This window comes from Falco cherrug, chromosome 4, assembly GCF_023634085.1.
Source record: "Falco cherrug isolate bFalChe1 chromosome 4, bFalChe1.pri, whole genome shotgun sequence".
Classification (NCBI taxonomy): domain Eukaryota; kingdom Metazoa; phylum Chordata; class Aves; order Falconiformes; family Falconidae; genus Falco; species Falco cherrug.
The window spans coordinates 10,773,154-10,795,532 of NC_073700.1; the positions used below are offsets into that span (position 1 = coordinate 10,773,154).

Genomic DNA, 22,379 nt, shown 5'->3' on the forward strand with positions numbered 1-22,379 from the left:
AGCCCTTCTCCAACCCTGCGCGAGGCCATCGGCAGCGCAGTGGGCTTGGTGCCTGCAGGAGAGGTAGGCGCATCCAAGGGCTGTCCGGCTTTCCTCAGCGTGCCATCATCCCTGTCCTGCAGGGGAGTCCAGCACGGTGGTGAGCCCCTACCTGCCGGGGGGGGTGAGTGATGGGCAGTGGCACACGCTGCAGCTCCACTACTACAACAAGGTACGTGTGTCCCAGCTGTCCCCCTACACGTGTGGGTGTCTCTCCCTGTGAGGCATCAACGAGTGGCTCTGGCTGTCCTGTTTTCTGGCTTTGCCCCATGGGGGAGGCTGTGGAGAGAAGGTAGAGGTGGTTTTCAGCCCTTGGGGATGGGTGCAGTGGAGCAGACAGCCAGGTGCAGGGGAAGACTGACCCTCAGGACCACACTTGGAGGCTGCAGGAATGCACTCCATGCGGTGTTCGTGCCCATGCCTGTCTCTGGCGCTGCTTGCTGGGCTCAGCCAGAGACGTCCCTCCTGCTTGGCTCACACCTCCAGCAGCGCAGCAGTGCCTGGGCCACACTCAGGCCCTTTCCTTGCTGCCATGTGGGCCCTTGGGTGCCTGAGTCTGGGGGCCTGTGTGCTGCTAATGCCCTGTGTTTGGTTTCAGCCCAAGGTCAACACCCTAGGGGTGGTGCAGGGCCCCTCCAAGGACAAGGTGGCCATCTTGACAGTGGACGAATGTGACGCCTCAGTGGCCCTGCAGTTTGGCAGTGAGATCGGGAACTACTCCTGTGCTGCAGAGGGTGTGCAGACCAGCTCGAAGAAGTGAGTTCCTCAGGGAGTGCTGGGCTCTGCTGCAGTGCGGAGAGGAGCAGGGCGCTTGGGTGTCCTGTGGAGTCAGCCCTTCACATCTGGGACCTTGGCTGTGTGTGCCTGTCCCTGAGGATGTCTGCTTCCCAGCCTCTTGATCTGAGGAGCCAGCTGACCAGTCTGAGGTCGCTGTGGTTCTTAAAGCACTGGGCTTCTGTCCTTGTAGGTCCCTGGACCTCACAGGTCCCTTGCTCCTTGGAGGGGTCCCCAACCTGCCGGAAAATTTCCCTGTCACTCACCGGGATTTTGTGGGATGCATGAGAGACCTCTACATTGACAGCAAACGCATTGACCTGGCCTCCTACATCGCCAACAATGGAACTGCTGCAGGTACCAGTGTACCAGTGCCTTTGCTCCTGCCAGCCCCTGCCCTGGGAATTGCCTCTCCTGCTCACCCGTCAGCACTGCTGGGCTGTAACAGCGTCATGGCAGCACAGCTGGAGCTGAGCAGCTTCCCATCGGAGAATGGGGCCTCCAGATCCCCCTAAATGAGCCGGTCCCCAGCTAATGTTCTGGAAATGTCCCCTGATCCCAAGTGCAGAGCCTGCAGAGCTGGCCTTGTCTGGGAGATGCTAGGTAGTCAGTCCAGCTCTGCAGTGTCTTTCTTCTGGCATAAGGAGCAGCGACAGCCTTGACCCTCATCCCTGAGCACGCAGGGCCTGTGCGGAGAGGCTGAATGGCTGGGATTGCCCCTCTGGCAGCCAGGGGAAGGGCTGGTGGGCAGTGGTGCCTCTCTGTGTGGGCTGCAGGGAGGTGGTGAGGAGGTCAAGGCTGATGTGGGTGACTTTGATGCCTGCAGGCTGCCATGCCAAGCACACGTTCTGCGACTCCAGCCCCTGCAAGAACGGCGGCACCTGCTCTGTCAGCTGGGGGACCTACTCCTGCCTCTGTCCTGTTGGCTTCGGGGGCAAGGACTGCCGCCATCGTGAGTGAGCGGGTGCTGCTGGGCATGGGCAGGGTGGGTATGTGCCAGGCTGTGCTGGGGTTGCTGTGGAAACAGAGTAGGGGAGGTCCATGTCAGATGGAGCAGCTCTGTTGTCCCTGCATCTCATGCTCCCTGTGTAGTGCCCGTCCCTTCTCCTCACCTCCACTTTCCTTTCCAGCCATGCACCATGCCCACTATTTCCAGGGCAACAGCGTCCTGACCTGGGACTTCAAGACAGATGTGAAGATCTCGGTGCCGTGGTACCTGGGGCTAGCCTTTCGGACACGCCAGCCTGACGGGGTACTTCTGCAAGCCCATGCTGGCCAGTACACCACCCTGCTTTGCCAGGTAGGGCCACAGCCCCAGCCACAGCACCATGTCCCCAGCCTCTGCTGCTGTCTGCCTCAGGAGAGCAGGAGGACCCTGCCCTCCATATTGACTCGAGCTCCAGCAGAGGCTGGTTGCAGGGAGAGATGTTTAGCGGGAGGGTAGGCTGGAGGCAGGTGGGATTGGCCAGGTCTTTGCTCACTGCTGCCATTGCTGGCTCCCTCTCTGCAGCTGGCTGGGGGCCTGCTCTCCTTCATGGTGAGCAGGGGGTCCGGGCGCAGCACCAGCCTCCTCTTGGACCAGCTGCGGCTCAGTGATGGGAGATGGCATGACCTCCAGCTGGAGCTGCGGGATGTCCGCAGCGGGCGAGACTCACGCTATGTCATCACCCTCACCCTGGACTTTGGGCTCTACCAGGTAGGTGCTGCTGGAGACCCTGGCATCAGGACAGGAGCTATGGGGAATGCTTGGCATACACCGGCCAGGCTGGGCCTCTGCACCCTCAGAGAGAGTTGGAGCAGAGCTGATGCCAGTTGCCCCATGTTACTCTGTTTCCTTCTGCAGGATACGGTGGTTGTTGGAAATGAACTGCATGGCCTGAAGGTGAAACACCTGCATGTGGGGGGAGTCCTGGGCTCTGGCGAAGTGCAGAATGGGCTGAGGGGCTGCATACAGGTGAGTCCATTGCTCTGAACCTTCCCTTTCCAGCACGTCTGTTACATGGAGGGGTGGAAACACAGGCCTGGCAGCTGCTGATGACACTCGCGCCCTGAGCACTCAAGGCTCTGAGGTGCTGTGGGGCAGCTGTAAATCAACGCAGCAAGGGTGATGGGGGTCGGCTGCCCCGGGGGGGTTGTGGGAGGGCAGGACTGGAGCCTCGCACATCTGTCCTAGCTTCGCTCTGAATTTGTCGCCTGCATTGCAGGGTGTGCGACTGGGTGACAGCGTCACTGGGACTGTGCTGCCCAAGCCCAGCCATGCCCTGCGGGTGGAGGCTGGCTGCAGTGTGCCAAGTCCCTGCGACTCCAGCCCCTGCCCAGCCAACAGCGTCTGCAAAGACGAGTGGCAGAGCTACTCCTGTGTCTGCCAGCCAGGTGGGTCCTGTGGCACTCTGCCACACCTTCTTTTGCCATGTCTGTCTTCTTTTCCCCCTATGGCTCCTTCCTGGCCTGCGACTGCTTTCCTGTCTATCCCTTGGGCAAGTCGCATCCCTGTTATACACTGTCATTAATTTTTCTGGAGGGCAGAATCCCTCCTGAGCCCTCTAAATCCAGTCCATGGTGCTCTGGCACCTCTCGGGGGGAACATGCTTGGTTTACACTGTGCTTTCTGTCCACACCTCAGGGTACTATGGAGGGGACTGCGTGGATGTGTGTCACCTCAACCCCTGCAAGAACAAGTCAGCGTGTCGCCGCAAGCCAGGCTCACCCCTGGGCTACGTGTGCGAGTGTGGAGGGAACTTTTTCGGGCAGTACTGTGAGCACAGGTGAGATGCAGGGCCATGGCCCCGTGCCTGGCTCTGTGCTACCCTCACATCCTGACTATGTGACCAGGGACTTCTCAGTGCCACCTAGCTCCTTGGAGCAGCTGAGCTTTTGGGCTGGTGGGAGGAGAAGGCTCAGGGACTTTGGTGGTTGTAACAGCAGAGGTATTTCTCTCCCTAGGATGGACCAGCAGTGTCCGAAGGGCTGGTGGGGGAACCCCACCTGCGGGCCCTGTAACTGTGATGTGAACAAGGGCTTCGACCCCGACTGCAATAAGACCAACGGGCAGTGCCACTGCAAGGTGAGGGGCAGCTGTGCCCATGGGGACATGGTCCGTGGCTTGCCTGGAGCTCTGCCTGTCCTTGATGCTGTTCCTTGTCCTCCTGCAAAGACCTGGCAGCTGCCTGGGCCCTGCTTTGTGTGCCCGTTTCTGGGCTGGATCCCTGCTCAGCTCTTCTGTGCAGCCCTCCTGCCCCGGCACAGTGAGAATGGGGGCAATGGGGGTGCTTGAAAATCAGGAGCCTGGCCTTTCTCTTCCCTGGCTCCAGCGGTTCCCCAGGCACCAGCCTTGGCTGCTGTCCTGTCTGATGGCTGTCCCTGTCTCCTCCCAGGACTTCCACTACCGCCCCAAAGGCAGCGACACCTGCCTGCCTTGTGACTGCTACCCGGTGGGCTCCACCTCACGCTCCTGTGACAAGGAGACTGGCCGGTGCCACTGCCGGCCTGGGGTCATCGGGCGCCAGTGCAACAGCTGTGACAGCCCCTTTGCTGAGGTGACGCCCAGCGGCTGCGAGGGTGAGTGTGAGCACGGTGGGGGGCTGGTGCCTGGGGCTTGGCATCAGTGGCCTCCCCCTGTGACCGGTCCCCTGGGGCGTGTGTCTCTACAGTGCTCTATGACGGCTGTCCCAAAAGCCTGAAGGCGGGTGTGTGGTGGCCCCAGACCAAGTTTGGCTTCTCAGCTGCGGTGCTGTGTCCCAAAGGCTCCTTGGGTGAGTGGGGGATGCGATGGGGAGGGGACAGCCTGGCTGTCCTGCGGGGGCTGTAGCAGCCCCAACAGTATCACTCTGTTCTTGTGCTGTCGCAGTCCCGTTTAGCTGGGCTTGAGGGCTGGGAGAAGGAAGTTGGAGAAAATGCCACAGCCTGGGGGAGAGCAGAGGGGTCTGGCCGTGGGGCTGGGAACAGGCTGAGCGGTCCGGGCCCATCACCCAGCCCCAGGGCTGTGCTGTTCCCTCAGCCTTGGTCCCCACCTTCTCCCCGCTGCTTTTTGGTTTCAGTGGGCTTGAGGCTGGGGTCAGGCCTGGCCTGGCAGCTCAGCACCCACAGCACCTTGCTGTGGCTCCACTGGCCCTGTCCTCAGTGTGTGCCGCGAGGGGAGCGGGGCACAGTGTGCCATTAGGTGAGTGTTGGGTAGGAGTCAATGTCCTGAGCTGGAAGAGGCTGTCCTTGGTGACAGCAAAGGCATGAGAAGGGTGTCTGGGACTGTAGGGCAACACAAGCCCCAGGGGACAATACAAACCCTGTCCTTCTCCAGCCGTTCGCCCCAGGAGGAGGCAGGTTCTGCTCCTAACTGTTGTCGCTTCTCTCCCCGGTTCTCTCGCCCTCCGTGCTCAGGCTTGAGGGGTGCAGGTAAGGTTGTTCCCATCTCCTTCTCCCTGTGCTATAAGGGCCGCGCCACATGGCTTTCCCTCCCTGCTCCCTGCCTGGCACCCTGCACACCCCTGCGCTTTTCCCACTGCTTCTGGAGCTGCCGAGTGTCTTCCCAATGCTTTGCCTGGCCTCAGCACTCCTACACGCTCTTCCCTGCTCCCAGCACACAAACCGGTGCAAACGTGGCTGCAGCTGCATGCAGCCCCTGCCACCCGCAGTCCTGAGCCTGCAGTGTTGGCTCCGGGCAGGTCTGTGCTCTGCTGCCTGGCTGAGATGGATGCTGGCTCTCCTGGATGGGTCCCTGCTTGCTTGGGCTGGAAGGGGAAGGAGCTGGTGATAAGCGATGCCAGTGAAGCCATGGAGGAATGGCTGTGGGGTGGAGGAAGGGGACAGTTGTTTGAGCCGGGGGCAGTAGGATGGGGGTAGGTAATGATGGCACGCACAGCACAAGGTCCTGGTCCATCTGCCCGGCTGGTAGGAGGAGGTAGAGGGACCCAGGCACCGAATCCTGCACAGATCTGCAGCTGAGCTGATCTCTGTTCTCTGCCAGCGGGAGGTCAGCAGTGTGGAGGTTTCTTTGTTCTCCCTGCTCCCAGCTGCAATGGCACTGGTCCCTGTGCCTCTGCAGCTGGGGGAAAGGTGGTTGGGGAGGACAGGTAGGAGCTGGACATGGTGGGAGGGGGCATTCTAGTCACTGGGGCTTTTCTGAGCAGCGACTGCACTCTGCTGCAGGCTCCCTCTCCCTGCCCCGGCCATGCTGCTGCCCTCTCCCAGCCATGGGCACCTGGGTGGGCTGTGCCCTGGTGCTGCCCCCAGGAGGGCCTGGTCCACAGTCCTGCCAGGTACACTGGGGCCGGGTGGGTTCCTCTAGCTCAGAGTGTGCACGGTGACACTCCCAGCCCAGGATGCTGCTGTCCGTGTTGGCTTTGGCAGCACTTTTGGTGGTAGTTCCAGAATGATCCCATTCATTGCTGGTACTCCCGTTGCTGTGCAGTACTGCTTGGGCCCCAGCCAGGGACTGGGGTCTTGCGCTGGGTACTGAACCCACGCTGCTGGATGGAGAGTCCTCCATCCCACTGGACCTGCAGGGGCTCATCTCTTGCAGCAGGTTTGCCAGCCCCACAGCAGCTGGGTTGTCCTGTGGTGACTTTGCCCTGTAGAGAGAGACAGGACCTCAGCAGGCATTGCAGGCTGTGAGCCAGGGGATGCCTAGAGCTGCGTGGGCTTCAGGAGTCTGGGGTCAGATGAGCCCTGAGGGCACAGCCGCGTCTCCATCAGGAACCAGGGGCTTCTCCAGCCCAGTCCCTGCCAAGTCACTTATTCCTCTTTGCAATTCATGTGTGATGGCACCTGGTGTGATGCAGCCCAGAAGCACACATAGGAACCCAGCTCCTGGAGGGTGGCGGGGTGGCAGCAGCTTGCTGACATGACGCGGACCAAGGGTGGAATGGGCTGCACTGGTGCAAAGCAGGAGGATGGTCCTGGGGTGTTACAGGCCTTCCCTGTCACTTGCTGGTGCTGCTCTTTGGGATTAGCTGGTGCAGAGGGTCCCTGCTGAGGAGGGATGCAGCAGGGAGCCATTTATCCTGTGCTGAATTTCAGACATCCCCTTCCTTCTGGTTTTAGGTGCAGCCGTCAGACACTGTGATGAGGAGAAGGGCTGGCTGGAGCCAGATCTCTTCAACTGCACTTCACCTGCCTTCAAGGAGCTCTCCATGCTGGTAATCCTCTCTCAGCTCTGCAGCCTTGACAGAGCAGGAGCCATATGAACAAGGGCTCACAAACAGGTTTCAAAGAGCTGAGCTCTCCATGGGCACCTAGAGTAGGAGAGGGCCTTGCCGCGGTGCTCAGCACATTTCTCATCTCCTGCCCCCAAACCCATCCTGTGGGAGCACTGATGGGAGCTGAAGTTCACTTGGCTTCATCTAATGTGAAAATAATGAAAATTCCCCATCAGAAATGACCTGTGTCCTGCCCCAGTGTTTGAGAGGAAAACAAATAACCCTGAGCGGGGCTGGACGGTTTGAAGCTGGCGGGATGTCTGCTCCACGGGACATCTGTAGCCCCCCAGACTTTGCCAGTGACAAATCCCTTTGAAATATCCAGGCAAGTTTATTGAACACTTGCATCTCACCTAGGCTGAGTTGTAACTGAAGCCAGGGATGTTTCCAGCAAAGTATCACTAGGTGCTTGCCCTGCCCTTTCATCTCCTTGGCCTCTGTCATGTATGGCACTGGCTTGGCTGGGCCAGTGCAACCCCTGGTGTGTTGCTGGAGGCTGGCTGGCTGCCAGAGATGCTCCCTATTCTAGTGACCACCACTGTGAATGTCCGTGGCATGCGCCATGGTTTCAAAAATAATCTCTGGGTCTAGCAGGGCCTGCAGCATCCGAGTTTCCCAGTGAGGTACCTGCTTAATTGTTTAATCCCCTCCTTTCTCCCCACTGGCAGCTGGAGGGCTTGGAGAGGAACGAGACTGAGCTTAACACAATTGAAGCAAAGAAGCTGGCCCACCGGCTCCGGGCTGTGACAGACCACATGGACCACTACTTTGGCAATGACGTGCACATCACTTTCCGCCTGCTATCCCGCCTCATGGCCTTTGAGAGCCGGCAGCATGGCTTTGGCCTGACAGCCACACAGGATGCTCACTTTAATGAGGTGAGTCCTTCCCCCAGATCAGGGTGGCTTCTGATGCTGCTCCTTTATCAGCCACCCTGAGCCTGGGTCTCTGAGGGGATCGAGGATGTTGTGAGACCACATCAGGGGCATTGGGCTCCCCAGTGCCACACAGACATTGGCCCACAGGAGCGAGACCCGTGGAGGTCACCTGCGTGGCTGCGGCTGGGGCACAGAGTGGATGACGAGAGGCAGAGAGCTGGGTTTGTTCAGGCTGGGAAGGCAAAGGGAGGTCTTACTGCTGCCTGCAAATCCCTCGTGGTGGGGGTGCAGGGAAGATGCCTCTGTAGGACACCGGTTGATGAGCATTGTGGTTGGGGGCCTGTTGTAGCAGAAAGTACTGCTCTTCCCCAAGCCCTTATGCAGCAAGCTGGGCAGAGAGCACACTGCTCCAGCCTCGGCTGGTCGGGACAAGGGCCAAAGGCAGTGCTTCCTCACCCCTGTCCCCGTGTCTCTCCCATGCAGAACCTCCTGCGTGCAGGCAGCTCTGTGCTGGCACCTGAGAACCGGGAGCACTGGGCCATGCTGCCACACAGTGAGCATGGCAGTGCCAGCCTCATGGAGCAGCTGAGGGACTACTCTGGCACACTGGCCAGCAACATGAAACTCACCTACCTCAACCCTGTTGGCGTCGTCACCCCCAACATCAGTGAGTAGGAGCTGGCTGGTGGTGGGTGCTGGCTGGGGTGGTGCCGAGCCATTCCTCCACCTCACCCTGTCCCCTTCTCCTCATCTCACTTCACCTCAGCAAGGGTGCTGATAACGTCCTTGGTGGCTCCCTCAGACATGGGGAGGTGTTTGTGAGAAGCACTGGAGTAGCTGACACGCCATCAAGAGTCAGCAGAGCCAGGAGTATGGTGCCTGCTCCCAGTTACCTCTCAGTCTCTAGTGAAAAAACTGCTGGCCTCAGTGGCAGAAGTAGTCTGTCCTGTGGCAGAGCAAGGATCTGGGCTGGGAAGGAGCGCATCATGCCCAAACACGGGACATATCCACCACCCAGCCTGTGGCTCATATGGTCTCTTTGCCAGTGACTTCAAACCTGGGGTGCCCTGGAGCATGGTTGCTCTCCAGGTGGCCACCCTAGAGCTGACTTTCACTCCCTTGCTCCTCTGCAGTGCTGAGCATCGATCGCATGGAGAATCACTCCCACATCCGCCGGCGCTACCCTCGCTACCACAGCAGCCTCTTCCGTGGCCAGCCCGCCTGGGACCCCCACACCCACGTTGTGCTGCCGCTGTCAGTGCTGAGCCCCCCGAAAGCTGAAGGTAAGCATGTGAGCATCGCTCAAGGAACACTGTGGGTGGGCATGGCTGGCAGGAAATATGTAGAACCATAGAATGGTTTGGGTTGGAAGGGACCTTTAAAGGTCATCGAGTCTGCATATGCCCCTGCTGAGGCCTGGCTCTGTCAGAGGTCCGCGAGTCACCCCTGAGAGCTCAGAGCTTACACATCACAAGTTGCCTTCAGGGAGCATGTGTGTGTTCTCACCACCCCCTTGTATGCCTCAGCTGCTCCCACGGCAGTGCCCACACTGGCTGGCGGTGAAGGAAACTACACTGTGGAGAACTCCTCCCCGAGGCAGGCGCTGCCAGAGCCTGAGCCCGCTCTCAGTGTGATCATCCTCATCATGTACCGCACCCTGGGGGGCCTGCTGCCTGCACGCTACCAGGTGGATCGACGCAGTGTCAGGTACATCCCCCACCCCTTTGCCCTCCACAAGCACCAGTAGACGGAGGCTGGCTGGACTCGGCTCTGCTCCCTCCAGCCGTTGCTGAGTCTGTCTGCAGTGGCTTCAGTTTGGTTCCCACCCAGACGATCCTGCATTGCTCTGCCTGTTCCCCACCTTGTCGTTGCTCTGCCCCAGTTTCCTGACCTCTTGATGTGGGCTGGGCAGAAATATTTCTTCTGAGACATCAGTGCAGGGCATTTGGGAAGGTCCCAGGGGGCTGCAGCTGCCAGGCATGGTGACAATAGAGCTCCATTGCTCCTTGCAGGCTCCCCAAGAACCCCGTGATGAACTCCCCCATCGTAAGTGTGTCTGTGTTCAGCAATCACACCTTCCTGCGGGGGCCCCTGGACACCCCCCTCGTGTTGGAATTTCACCTGCTGGAGACTGCCAACAGGAGCAAACCTCTCTGCGTCCAGTGGAACCACTCCAACCCGTGAGTCAAGCACAGCTGGGCTGCTCTCTTTGGGCTGCTTTTCCCAGGCACCCTCTTGTTCCCCGAGTTTCCCTGGCTATGACAGGCTGTGTACCTGGGCATCACTGGGACATGGGGGTTTCCCCCTTCTCCCAGGAGGTCCATTCCTGCTGGGAGGGTACAGCAGGGTCCCTGCAGCGCTCTGGCTCCAGTACTTCAGCTGTAGGAGTGCAGTTGTATCAGCTGGTAGAAGCCTTGGCCATCACCCCTCTTCTCTGCAGCTCCTTCCCCACACACCACATTCATCTGTCTTCTCTCCTAAGTGCACTCTACTTTTTGGTGGCTGCAGGACCAACCCCTCCGGCTTCTGGACAGCCAAGGACTGTGAGCTCGTGTACCGAAACACCACACACGTCCACTGCCAGTGCTCCCAGTTCGGCACCTTTGGAGTTCTGATGGACAGCTCGCACCGAGAGGTAATCTCGGTCTGCAGGGCTGTGGGAGGTGGTGGGGGCTGTTAGCCGCTGGGTGCCAGAATAAACAAGCACAGGCAGAAAATCACCTGTGGGACACAAGCAGAGTTTGAGAGCTCAGCAAGCTTCGTGTCTCCCCCTAACATCGCCATTTGCCTTTGGTTCTCTGCTGCTGCAGCAACTGGAAGGTGACCTGGAGACCTTGGCAATTGTCACTTATTCCTTGGTGTCTCTCTCCTTGGTGGCTCTGCTGCTGACCTTCTCCTTCCTGACCTGCCTCAAAGGCCTCAAATCCAACACACGTGGCATCCACTCCAACATATCAGTCACCCTCTTCTTCTCTGAGCTGCTTTTTCTCCTGGGCATTAACCGCACTGAGAACCAGGTCTGTGGGCTTGCACAGGGCTTGAACAGGGGGCGGGGGTGAGGTGTGGGTGATGCAGTTAGCCTTGGCGCAGTGGGACCATCTCGGAGTGGCTTTTGTCTCCCCAGTTTCTTTGCACTGTGATTGCCATCCTCCTCCACTGCTTCTTCCTCTCCACCTTCGCCTGGCTCTTCGTCCAGGGCCTTCACATCTACCGCATGCAGACTGAAGCCCGCAATATTAACTTTGGGGCCATGCGTTTCTACTATGCCATTGGCTGGGGAGTGCCTGCCATCATCACCGGTAAGAGCTGCTTGTCCTGCAGCCATGCCCAAAGCACTGCTTCCCAGCAGCCTCCTGGTCCCCTGGTGTTGCCCGGCTCACTTACCCGATGGGGAGAGCTGAGGGTGGACTTGCCACGGCCAGCAGCGCTGGCAGCAGGCAGTACTGTGATGGTCAGCTGGGGACCGCATACCAAGGGCTGTCATCTTGCCTTCTGGGAAAAAGTAATTCCTCAGCCCATCTCCCCGTGGCTTGTTTGATGGGCACAGGGCTGCTGCACTCCCAGGGCTTGTGGTTAAGGTCTCCTGATTTCCCAGACTTGCATGCTTGGGTGACCTGATGCTGGCAGTGAATGCCTGCTGGGTTGGGCTGTTCCAGGGACGCCTGGAGAAGAGGAAATAAAGGCCCTGATGCTGTGGCTCACGGTCCTGGCCCTTTCCCCTGTGGTGGGGAGACCCGTGCACAGAGCAAGGAGCAGGGAGAGAGTCCTTCCGTGGCCTTCAGTGCTGGAATGGGATCGACATGGCTTGGACGAGTCCAAGGCTGCTAGGTCTGGACCTGACCTCTTGCCTCCTCCTGCAGGTCTGGCCGTTGGCCTGGATCCTGAGGGCTATGGGAACCCTGACTTCTGCTGGATTTCCATTCATGATAAGCTGGTCTGGAGCTTTGCAGGCCCCATTACTGTCGTCATTGTGGTAAAACCCTGTCCTGTTTCACCCAGAGCCCTCTCCTGCCTCCCTTCACACCATGGGCACTCGCCCCTTCCTCGGCTGCCCACTGCCTGCCCCGTTCTCTGTACTTTCTTTCCTCAGTTAGAGACCCTCTCTTTGTCCCTCGTTGCTCCAGCCAACCCTGGGGGAGGCCACGGCTCGGGCGTGAAGGGGAAAGGAGGGGACACTCGCATGGGCCTGGCAGACCTGGAGTCTGCCCACGCTCTGCCCTGGGGATGTCAGGTCGGAGTTGGCCCTTGGCACAGCTTCTAATATGTGCCAACACTTTCAGATGAATGGGGTCATGTTCCTGCTTGTGGCCAAGATGTCCTGTTCCCCAGGCCAAAAGGAGACTAAGAAGAAATCGGTTCTGTGAGTATTAGTGGCCAAACTCCCAGCAGAGCTTCTGTGGCTCATGGGTTTTAGCATTTTCAGTGACCATCCTCCCTCTTCCACCATTGCAGAGTGCTCCTCTGTGCATCAGTATTAGCCTTGCAGCCACTCTCCTCTCCCATAAACTGCCAGCCATGTTAATCCTTCCTAAACTTTGTCCTTCCCTCTTGTTCCTACATCCCTAGCTCCACACCGTCCCACCAGCCTGTCCCCCTTCACTACCTGCCCTCACAGCCACCCCTTGTGTCTGCTTGGATTCAACACTCAGCCCTTGTCAGCTCTCAGCATCTGCTTCTTCCTCTTGTATACGCTCCTGAGAGCTTTCCCCGCTCCCTCCTGGGCCAGCCCTGGAGCTTGGCTCTGCTCGGTGGCTCCAAATGACCTGTGTTGTTTGGGCCCCTGTGTTTTGCCATGTGTGATCCAGAAGGGAAGGCCCGGGAGTTGTGGGGAGCTGAACCATGTGCAGAGACATGCCTGCAGTGCTGGGCTGAGTAGGGAGGGCTGGGCAGGAGCACGCTTTCCCCTCTGCATCTCTGTCTGTGAGCACTAGACTGTAGATTAACAATACGCACTAACCTCTCCGTGTGTGCCTGTCTGTCTGTCTGTCTCTCTCTCTCTCTCCAGCATGACGTTACGGAGCTCCTTTGTTCTGCTTCTAGTTATTAGCACTACCTGGCTGTTTGGCCTCTTGGCTGTCAACAACAGTGTCCTGGCTTTCCACTACCTCTACACTGTCCTCTGCAGCCTCCAGGTAACTGCCCGGCCTCTGCCAGGGGAGGGCACGGGTCAGCCCAGGAGAGCATCCCTGTGGTCCCCACACCATCTGTGAAGAGTGGGTGCCTTGCACTGAGCCCCCAGCATCCTGCTGGGCTCCCTGTCTCTTCTGCTGTCACCACTGTGGCAGCAGGTGACTCCTTCCAGTCCTCGCTGCTGTGCCTGTGATGAGCAATAGCGTGGAGCAGGAGGTGGCTGCAAGGCACTTGGTTCAGAGGTGACATCCAAGGGGCAGCAAGGACCATCTCTAGAGGGAAGGGGACTGCCTCCATGCTCTCAGAGGGCAGAGCAAGAGAGTAGCCTACAACAGAGGTGTTGGACACCCCAAATATGACCCATGGCAGCACCCCACAGACCTCCTGCCACCACCGTGGCCGGTGTTGCTGCAGGGGACCCTGCTAGCCATTCCTTGGCCGCTGCCAGCCAGGAGGACACCCCACCCTTCTCTCCCTCACCTGTGCCCACCATGAGGGTTAGCACTGATCGGCGTTGGGGGGCTCTTTAGTGCATCGCAGTCCTGGTGGCCATCGGGGCAGACGCGCTGGGCTCTGGAGGAGCCAGGGACTGTCCCAGCACTGGTGCTGTGGGTGAGCGGGTCGGCTGGCAACCAGGGTCTGTCTCTCATGATGTGTCTCCTCACAGGGCCTGGCTGTGCTGGTCCTGTTCTGCGTGCTGAATGAGGAGGTGCAGGAGGCTTGGAAGCTGGCCTGTCTCAGCAAGAAGGGCCAGAGCGAGGAGGCCACAAGGAGCACACAGGTGGGTGATGGCAGGAGCAGCCAGGCGTCTGGGGACAGGCTGCCTGCCTGGGACTGGAGCCGATGGCAGCATTCTCACTTCCCCAGGGGGATGGCAGGTGTGCATGGGAAGGGCATCCCTTGGGCTGCTGCAGCACCTCCTTAACAGGGCACGTGCCTTCTCTCTGTCTGCCTCACCAGGGCCCCAATGCCTACAACAACACAGCGCTGTTTGAGGAGAGCGGGCTCATCCGCATCACCCTGGGGGCCTCCACCATCTCGTCAGTGAGCAGCGTGCGCTCTGCCCGCACCCACTCCAGCCAGCGGGCTTACCTCCGGTAGGGACCTGCGCGGGGCTCCGGGGTGCCAACAGTGCTGGGCAGAGCTGGGGGCTCCTGCTGCTGTGACCGTTCGGGTCCTCCTGTCTTTCAGAGACAACGTGACAGCACGTCAGGGCTCGGCCCTAGATCACAGCCTGCTGGCTCACGCTGGCCCCACGGACATTGATGTGGCCATGTTCCACCGCGATGCTGGGGGAGGTAAGGCTTGGCCCTGTGCCTGGGCTTGGGGCTAACCGCATGCATCCTGAATTAACTCCTGGCTTAAGGGAATTCTTCCTAGTGCAGGTTCTGGCTGTATGGTTATGTCCCCCACCCCCTGTTCAGCTGTGGATTTCAAACATGCTGCAGATAGGAGGGAGAGGCAGCAACTGTGTCACTTAGCACAGCCCCCTCCTGGACAGATGGCAAAGGAGCTAGAAATGGACAAGGAAGCAAGAGAGGGGCCACAGGCTGTCACAGGGTCCCTGGGGACACTGGGCTCCCCAGTACAGCACAGACATTTGACTTGCTGGAGTAAGACTGGTAGGGGCCACCCTCGTGGCTGGGGCTGGGCTGTGGGACAGGTGAGCAGAGGCTGAGGGAGGTGGGTTTGCTCAGCCTGGAGGAAGAGGAGGCAAAGGGGTTCTTATGGCTATTTGCAACTTCCCTTATGGGGAGGTGCAGCTTGACAGAGCCAGGCTCCTCTTGCGGGCACTGGTGATAGGGCCAAGGGAGCAGGCACAAGCTGCTGTCAAGGGAAGAGCAGTGTGGGGTAAGGCAGACTTGTCCTCATGAGGGTGGTCATTCCTGAGGTGGTTCTACCTTCCTGGCCCTGCCACCTGGAGCCTCTCCTACCTTCATTCCAAATGTCTCCCCAACACACGTGTCCCTACAGACCAGGACTCGGACTCGGACAGTGACCTGTCTCTGGATGAAGAGCGCAGCCTCTCCATCCCATCCTCGGAGAGTGAGGAGAACGTACGCCTGCGGTGCCGCTTCCAGCGCCAGTTCAAGCGGGCAGCGCACAGCGAGCGCCTCCTCACTAACCCTGCCAACACCACTCCCAAAGGCAAGTCCCAGGGGCTCTGGCAGGGGAAGGGGTGAGCTCAAGTCCCTGGGGGTCAGGCTGTGTCTTGTGATGGCTTTGATTGCTGCTCACACAAACACTCTCTCCCTCTTCCCTGGGGCCTGTTTTGCCATGTCCTTCGCCAGATGTGGATGGCAATGACCTCATGTCATACTGGCCAGCTCTGGGCGAGTGCGAGGTTCACCCCTGCTCCCTGCAGAAGTGGGGCTCTGAGCGGAAGCTGGGCTTTGACATCAACAAGGATGCAGCCAACAATAATCAGCCAGACCTGGCCTTGACCAGTGGAGATGAGAACTCCCTCACCCAGACACAACGGCAAAGAAAAGGTAATGGGCTGGAGCAAGCAGGCAAGGGTGGCCTTGCCTGTCTTAGGCTGACGTGGCCGTGAAGGCTCAGCATCAGATCCATCTTGTGTCCTTGGGGAGGTATGGCTTATCTCCCCTGGCTTTCATGCTTTTTTCACTGTTATGCGAAGATTTGACTTCTCTTTCTGTCCAATGCAGGGATTTTGAAGAACCGCCTCCAGTACCCTCCAACTCTCCAAGGCCTGCCATCCGTTGGCAGGATGACCAATGAGCTGACGTGGTACAAGACCTCCACGCTGGGTCACAGGGCTGTCCCTGCTGCCTCCTACGGCAGGATCTACTCTGGGGCAGGCAGTCTGTCACAGCCAGCCAGCCGGTACTCGTCACGGGAGCAGCTTGACATGCTGATGAGGAGACAGATGTCCCGGGAGCAGCTGAGCAGACACAACTCAGGAGAGTGCTTGGAAGCTGTGCCCAGCCGACATGGGTCCAGGGAGGAGCTGGGCACTATTCCCAGCAGGCATGGGTCTACTGAACACCTGGAAAGTATTCCAAGCAGACATGGGTCTAGGGAAAACTTGGATCTACTCGCTGCTAGGCCCAGTCAGAGAGATCATGGGAACACACTGCCCCGGAGGCAGGGCTCCAGAGACCACCTTGACACTTTACCCTGCAGATTTGGGTCAAGAGAGCAGCTAGACTGTGGGCCAGTGAGAGAGGTCTCTAGAGAGTGGCTAAACACATTGCCAAGTAGGCAAGTGTCCAGAGACCGAATAGACACATTGCCAAGTCGAGATACTTCTCGAGAACAACTGGATTTGCTTTCTAGAAGACAGCCTTCAAGGGACCAGCTAGCATCAGCTAGACAGACTTCAAGGGAGCAGCTGGACTTTCTGTCCAGAAGATCTAATTCCAGAGAGCCTCTGGACACAGTGCCTAGCAGGCATCCCTCACAGGACAACCTGGGGAGTCTCTCTAGGAGGCAGCTGTCTAGGGAAAGCCTAGAGCCGCTGTCGAGGAGACAGCCTTCTAGAGAGAACCTGGAGGCCATTCCCAGCCGACATCCTTCTACTGAACAGTTAGATATCCTTTCTTCCATCCTTGCTTCTTTTAACTCCTCTGTCCTGTCCTCGGTGCAATCTTCTAGCACGCCTTCAGGCCCCCAGACCACTGCCACCCCCTCTGCCGTGCAGACCTCAACGCCCTCTGCAATGTGCCCCTCGACACCTCGCTCTGCCACCTCCCACAGCATTTCGGAGCTGTCGCCAGACTCGGAGTAAGTGTGTCCCTTCCTCAGCCAGGCCTTGTTCAGCTGGGCTTGTGCACTGTTCACCTGCCTGGCTTCCCAAAGGGAGTTTGGGAGGAGAGGGCTGTGTAATGATGAGCCCCTGGAGTGAGTGGCAGGTGTTTCCTGGTTCTGAATAGTCACTGGGCAGGGAGAACCCTCAGATGCAACAGTTCTTGGTGCGTGCAGTGCAGTGCAAGGAGAAACATCAGTGTACCTGGGTCTGCCTGCTCTGCCAGAAGTGGTGGTCCTCACTTGTGGCCTGTGGGAGCTCAGGGAAGATGCTCTGTGCAGCCAGGCTGGCCTCATGGCTGGTCCCCTTGCTCAGTGCCAGCTGTAAGTCCCAAAGAGCAGATGTGTGTGATGGCCAGGCTGGCTGGAAAGGAGGATGGAGTCCAAGTGCTACAGGAGCCCTGCCTGCTTCAGCCACATTTCTTCCCCCGGTCCCTGTCTCAGTGTGTCACTTTTTCCCTTCCGGCTCTGCTCCCTGCTAGTACTGCTCCCATCCCATCCCTCCTTTCCTCTTCCCTGACATCGGGGACTTGGAGACAGTTGTTCCTGCCCTGATCCAGGAGGGGGTTTCTGGCATAGCTGGGGGAGGCGGCTGGAGCCCAGGGGAGATGCTATGACTTAACACTGTTTTTCTTTCCTCCGAGAAGAATAACAAGAAACGAGGGCCATTCCTGAGGGGCTGAAGCTGTCCACAAGAGAGACAGAAGAAGCAGGGCCCTTCGCCTAGCCAGGTGCTGCCAGCTGAGGTTTGGTGTCCCCAGGGGGCAGGGGCCAGAACTGATGGTGGTCAGAGGCCCAAAACCAACCCTGCCTTCCCCTGCCCTCTGGGCTGAGGGGCCGGCAGCCTGCATCACCCACCAGCTGCCACTGTGCTCCTCATCATTGCCTGCCTGGTGTGACAGGTAAGGCAGGAGCCTGCTTGGGCGAGGGTGGCATCTCCAACCCCCTGGGGCCGAGCTCTTCCTCTGCGAGCTGTTTGTCTGCAGGGTGTGCGTGTGTGTGTGCGGAAGGTGAGCAGGGGCAGGGGGATGGAAACAGAGCCCAGGATATGGGGGCAGGGGAGGGTTTTCTACCTTTTTGTATCTTTGTAATCAGAGAGAAGAGAAATTTCTATGGTTATTTTTACGGATGGTCTGTTCCCAGGACCTGGAGCATTTGTTTCACCCAACAGCCCTTTGCCAGCTTCCCTGGGGGTACCAGGGACTGTGATCCTAGTGGACTGGAGAGACAGTGCCAGGCAGCTCTTATGGCTTTGCCAGCACTGCTTTGTCCCATTCCCATTGCAGGGCAGCTGGCCCCGCTGCCCCTCGCCCTCCCACCATGTAGCTCCGCACACGTGTCAGCACCATCCTCCTGCCTGGCATCCCTCAGCCCCCTGCAGCCATGCTGGCCCTGCAGCCAGGCCCCCCCTCTGCCTTCCCATGGGACCCCCCTTGGGGCTGCCCACCACCCGTGAGCCAGGGCTGCGTGCTAGCGAGAGCACAAGAAGGTGGGGCAGCAAGTTCAGTGCTAGGGACCTCCACTGGGGGGGAAACAAGCTTTGCTGTTCAACCTTATCCTGTACCAGGATGGTCCCGCTCCTATAAGCGCTCGTTTCCTCCGCTCAGCAAATGAACACTGTGGTTTTTACCCACTATATGTTTTGCTCTTTAACCTGCATGTTATAGAGCAAACCTCTGTTGGTTTGTGGGTCCAGACAAGGAGCTAGATGACCCTAGCTGTGCTCAGCAGCAGGCTCGGTTGTTCCCAGAGCTGATGCTAGCCCTGCGAAGGGTTAGCATCTGTCTGAACATGATGTGGCTCCAGTCTTGGGGCCCAGCATTGCCTACAACAATTGTATCTAGCTGGTTCCCTGTGGGCTCTGTGTACGTACACACATGTCCCTGTGTTCTCTGGCTGGCAGAAGACCCCAGCTCAGAGTGGCCTGGATTTTGGGAGACGGAGATAAACAGCACTTTGCCCTCTCTGAAAATTCAGGCCAACCTGGTGGTTTCTCTGCTTGACGAGGAGCCTGGTCCCGGGCTTTTTACTGGCCCTGCCATGAGGTGACACTCCTCTGTGCCTGCCCCAGCCTTGGGCCAGGGGAGCTGGCTCAGGGGGCCAGCACGTGCCCTTTCACCTGCTGAGCGTGGTGCCTCTGCTCAGCTGCCCCCGTGGTGCTCTTGGGGCTGCGTGACAGCATGCTCCTTACTGCCTTACTACCACACTGCCGTAGCATCTTACTGGATGTGTTTACAGGAGGGGACTTACGCTGCTGTCCTCTGGGACCTCTCGCCTACATCCTCGAGTCAGCGGGGAGAGCGTGGAGGGAACAGAAGGGCTGGGTGATGGGGGTGCCGTGGGCCTGGTGGGGGCTGCCTGCCCCCAGCACAGCCCTGATGAGGCAGGCTTGCTGCCGCCCTTCTCCCAGGGATGGGGAGGGAAGGGACTGCTGACATGTTTACATGCCACTGGGGACTGGCGTGTGGAGGGAAAGCCTGCCGGCCCCCCACGCCGGGAACAGCTGGGCCCCTCTGTGTTGCCCATCTTCGCCTTCGGGAACAAGCTCGTTTACATGTTTCTCTCCCGCTGTGCAGCGCCAGTCCCAGAGTCCTGGGCTCCTGTCCCCGCCGTGCTGTAGGGCCCATATTTCTGCCAGTTTGGGCACAGGGGCTCTTTGTGCTGGTGCCAAAGGGAGAGCAAGTGACAAGTGCCAAAAAGAAGAGAGCAGCAGAGCTGGTGGCTGTCCCCGCAGAGCTGGGCCGGTCAGGAAGCGGGAGTCAGTCTGCGGCTTGGTCCCCGATTGTAGTGCTGTGGCCTGGGCTCTGGGAGCATCCTCCTTGGGTTTGGGTTTGTTTCTTTGGGGGGTTTGGTGGCTTTCTTTTTTTCCTTTCTCCATCTTCAGATTCTGTGGGCAGGGAGCAGGGAGATGCCTGTGCCCCGCCCCCCCTCTCCCCGCCCCTGGCTGTGTAAAAGTGTATCATGGAAGCGCCAGATTTGGAAATAAAAGTCTATAAAATGGTGGTGGCCTCTCTGCTGTCTCTCCCTGCGCTCGGGGTCTGTGGCTGTGGGTGCAGCACCTGGGCTTAAGGTGATGCTGGGAGGGGGCTTGGGCAGGAGCTCGCAGCCACCTCCTGGGCTGAAGGGAGGGTCCCTGTGGCCTGAGGTGAGGTGACCAGGTGACGGGGACTTCAGGTGCTGCCAGTTGCTTGGACTTGGCTGTGTCCAGGCTGGTTCACCCAGGGGTGGAGTCAGCTGTGGTGGGGTCCAGTGGCCCCAGCCTTGGCTGGCAGGTCTGCGGTGCTGCAGTGGCTGTGGTTAGCCATGGGGCCCATGCCTGGCGGCAGCCAGCAACCTGAATGCCACCAAGGGGGGAAAATCCACTGTCCGAAGGCAGCGTGACCTCAGCTGGGATGATCTGGGCTGTGGGCAAGGAGAGGGAAGTGTGAGGAGGAGACGCCATCTGTGATCCTGGTGCCCTCCATCCCTCCCTCCCTTGCTGCTGGAGAGGAAAGAGCAGGTGAGCAAAGGGCAGTATTGATCCGCGGCGCCCTGAGCAAGGGTTGCCATCAATCATCATCCCTCAGTCCCTCATGGGCTCCGTCCTTATCGCTGGCCTGAGCCTGACCCAGCCCAGGGCGGCCCCTGAGCTCGGGGGGCTGGTCTCACAGCAGCCCCCGGGGAGTTGCATTGGCACTGGGAGCTGCGGTCCCGTCCTGCAGCCCACCCGAGGCTGGCCTGGGGGTGAGGGGCCAGGGAGAGCTGGGGGGGGGGGGGGGGGGCGGGGGGGCCGAGGGGGAGCCACAGGCAGAGTGGCTGGCCCAGGGAGCAGGTTGGGGCTGGAGGCTGGGGCACAGGAGGCAGCGGCACAGGGTGGGGACAGGTAGCAGCGATAAGGAGGTAGTAAATGGCACCCAGCGCTATCAGCTGCTTCTGAGCAGGAGCCCTGTGATGGCCTCGGCTTCTGTGCCAGGCGAGCAGATAAACAGCGGGGAGGCAACAGCTGCTGTTGGCATCGATGTGCCGCTACTCAGCCAAGGTGGGACTGATGGGCCTGGGGGTGGGACAGCGGGGGAGCCGAGGATGTGGGAGAAGCTGAGGGGAGCAGGTGATGAGCCTGCCTGTGGGCTGCTGCCAGACCTGGGTCGTGCCAACCACGTGGAGAGCCAGGGTGGCCGTGGTTCGTTCCCAACCCAGCCAGCAGGGATGGGAACAAGCCACTCTGACCCTAGAGAGTGTGGTCCCAGGTGTCACGACTCATGCTACTCATCAGCCCCATCCCACCACCCAGGGCACCCAGGACTCCCTGGCTCCTGCCCTGCTCTGCCCCCTGGCTTCACCCCGCACCACCCTGGCACCAGTCAGCCCAGCCCACAGGTGCCTGGATTTCCGTTACCGTATCCCCATGGGCCTGGGCCAAGCATGACTCAGAAATGCTCCAAAACCAATGGCAGTACCAGGTCGTGGTGGAGTGCAGGAAGGTGTGCTGGGTTCAGCAGGACTCTGGTGCCCGGTGGGGACCTTTGGAACAAGATAACGGCTGGGTCTGTGCATGCTGCGGGAGAGCGAGGCGATCCACAGGGCTTAGCACCCCCATTTCCAGCAGGTAAGCAGGGACCAGAGCCTGTGGAAAATACCCCAGACGCCACAGCTGGAGGCTGCGGGTAACCCTCCTTGCTTGCCCCGGACACAGCTCCTGCTCCAGGACATGCGGTGGGGAGGGGATGCCCATGGGAACCCTGGGGACACATGATGGTGATGGTGGGACCCTGAGCAGTGCCCCGGGGAGGTGAGTGCCTGGTAGCTGTTGGCAGGGACTTGGCACCAAGATGTGCCCAGCAGCCAGAAGACCCCTGACTTGCACCCGACGGGTGCTGAAGCACAGCAGCATCCCATATGGGGCCGTGGGCCAGGAGCTGAGACTGGCCAGGGCAGTGCCCAGGATGGGATGGCCCTGGGGACAGTGGTGACGGCCCTGGGCCCACCACAGCTGGGGATCCCAGCACAACAGGGCACTGGGGGAACACGGCAGGTGCTGTGCAGCAGTGGGGCTGGGAAGTGCGCAGTTCTTCAGCAGGGCAGGAGGCAGGGAGCAGCGTCTCAAAGATCACGGACTGGTATTAAAACTTAGGAGGGAGCAGAGCGTGCACCTGGCTGGCGACACCTGACCGGCCTGGGCACAGCAGGTAGGAGGGCTGGGGGCAACACAGGGACTTGGGCTGGCACAGCCCTGGCACCCCACAAGTGGTTCGCGGGTCCGTCCGGGTGCAAGTGGGTGAGCATCTCAGGACCAGCCAGGGCTACTGGCTGGGCGAGCCTGGTAGGATGGTAGCACTCTCAGCTGGAGCCCTTAGCAAGGCCAGGCTGTGCATCCATACGGAGATACCTTGGGCCCACCAGCTCAGCCCCACTCCTCCATGCACATGGGCTCAGCGTGGCTGGGGAGGGCGCTGGCGGAGAGATAGTGAGCCAGTGACCGGGGGTTGACATTCCTTCTCCCTTCATGTGTAAAGGGACAAAGTCTGTGGACAGGTTCGCAGTGTGGCTTTGCTGGCCCACTGCCCTGGCTGCGCTGTGGTACGCGGAGGAGAAGGGTGGTTGGCAGAGCTGGTGTGGGGCA

The 22,379-nt window shown here is 59.7% G+C and overlaps 1 protein-coding gene across 7 annotated transcripts in view; it reads left to right on the plus strand.

The window, feature by feature from the left end:
- CELSR3 (cadherin EGF LAG seven-pass G-type receptor 3) overlaps positions 1–19,782 on the plus strand; it is a 42,092-nt gene extending 22,310 nt beyond the window's left edge. The window contains exons 5-36 of one of the 7 annotated variants that reach the window (XM_055708433.1): positions 123–211; positions 638–795; positions 1,007–1,170; positions 1,640–1,765; positions 1,944–2,113; positions 2,324–2,509; positions 2,657–2,767; positions 3,018–3,186; positions 3,437–3,578; positions 3,757–3,877; positions 4,188–4,371; positions 4,464–4,565; positions 5,188–5,202; positions 6,850–6,944; positions 7,673–7,882; positions 8,366–8,549; positions 9,016–9,165; positions 9,409–9,589; positions 9,895–10,062; positions 10,391–10,517; positions 10,693–10,899; positions 11,007–11,181; positions 11,743–11,855; positions 12,163–12,242; positions 12,888–13,014; positions 13,680–13,793; positions 13,973–14,109; positions 14,204–14,310; positions 14,987–15,160; positions 15,304–15,504; positions 15,682–16,759; positions 17,428–19,782. In XM_055708433.1, coding sequence (XP_055564408.1) covers positions 123–211; positions 638–795; positions 1,007–1,170; positions 1,640–1,765; positions 1,944–2,113; positions 2,324–2,509; positions 2,657–2,767; positions 3,018–3,186; positions 3,437–3,578; positions 3,757–3,877; positions 4,188–4,371; positions 4,464–4,565; positions 5,188–5,202; positions 6,850–6,944; positions 7,673–7,882; positions 8,366–8,549; positions 9,016–9,165; positions 9,409–9,589; positions 9,895–10,062; positions 10,391–10,517; positions 10,693–10,899; positions 11,007–11,181; positions 11,743–11,855; positions 12,163–12,242; positions 12,888–13,014; positions 13,680–13,793; positions 13,973–14,109; positions 14,204–14,310; positions 14,987–15,160; positions 15,304–15,504; positions 15,682–16,759; positions 17,428–17,455 — 5,393 coding nt within the window. In that variant the 3' untranslated portion in view covers positions 17,456–19,782. Of the gene's footprint in view, positions 1–122; positions 212–637; positions 796–1,006; positions 1,171–1,639; positions 1,766–1,943; positions 2,114–2,323; positions 2,510–2,656; positions 2,768–3,017; positions 3,187–3,436; positions 3,579–3,756; positions 3,878–4,187; positions 4,372–4,463; positions 4,566–5,187; positions 5,203–6,849; positions 6,945–7,672; positions 7,883–8,365; positions 8,550–9,015; positions 9,166–9,408; positions 9,590–9,894; positions 10,063–10,390; positions 10,518–10,692; positions 10,900–11,006; positions 11,182–11,742; positions 12,243–12,887; positions 13,015–13,679; positions 13,794–13,972; positions 14,110–14,203; positions 14,311–14,986; positions 15,161–15,303; positions 15,505–15,681; positions 16,760–17,427 lie in introns of those variants that run through there. The other 6 variants (XM_027806954.2, XR_008731943.1, XR_008731942.1 and 3 more) reach the window with 6 other exon arrangements.
- The last annotated feature ends 2,597 nt before the right edge of the window (positions 19,783–22,379 follow it).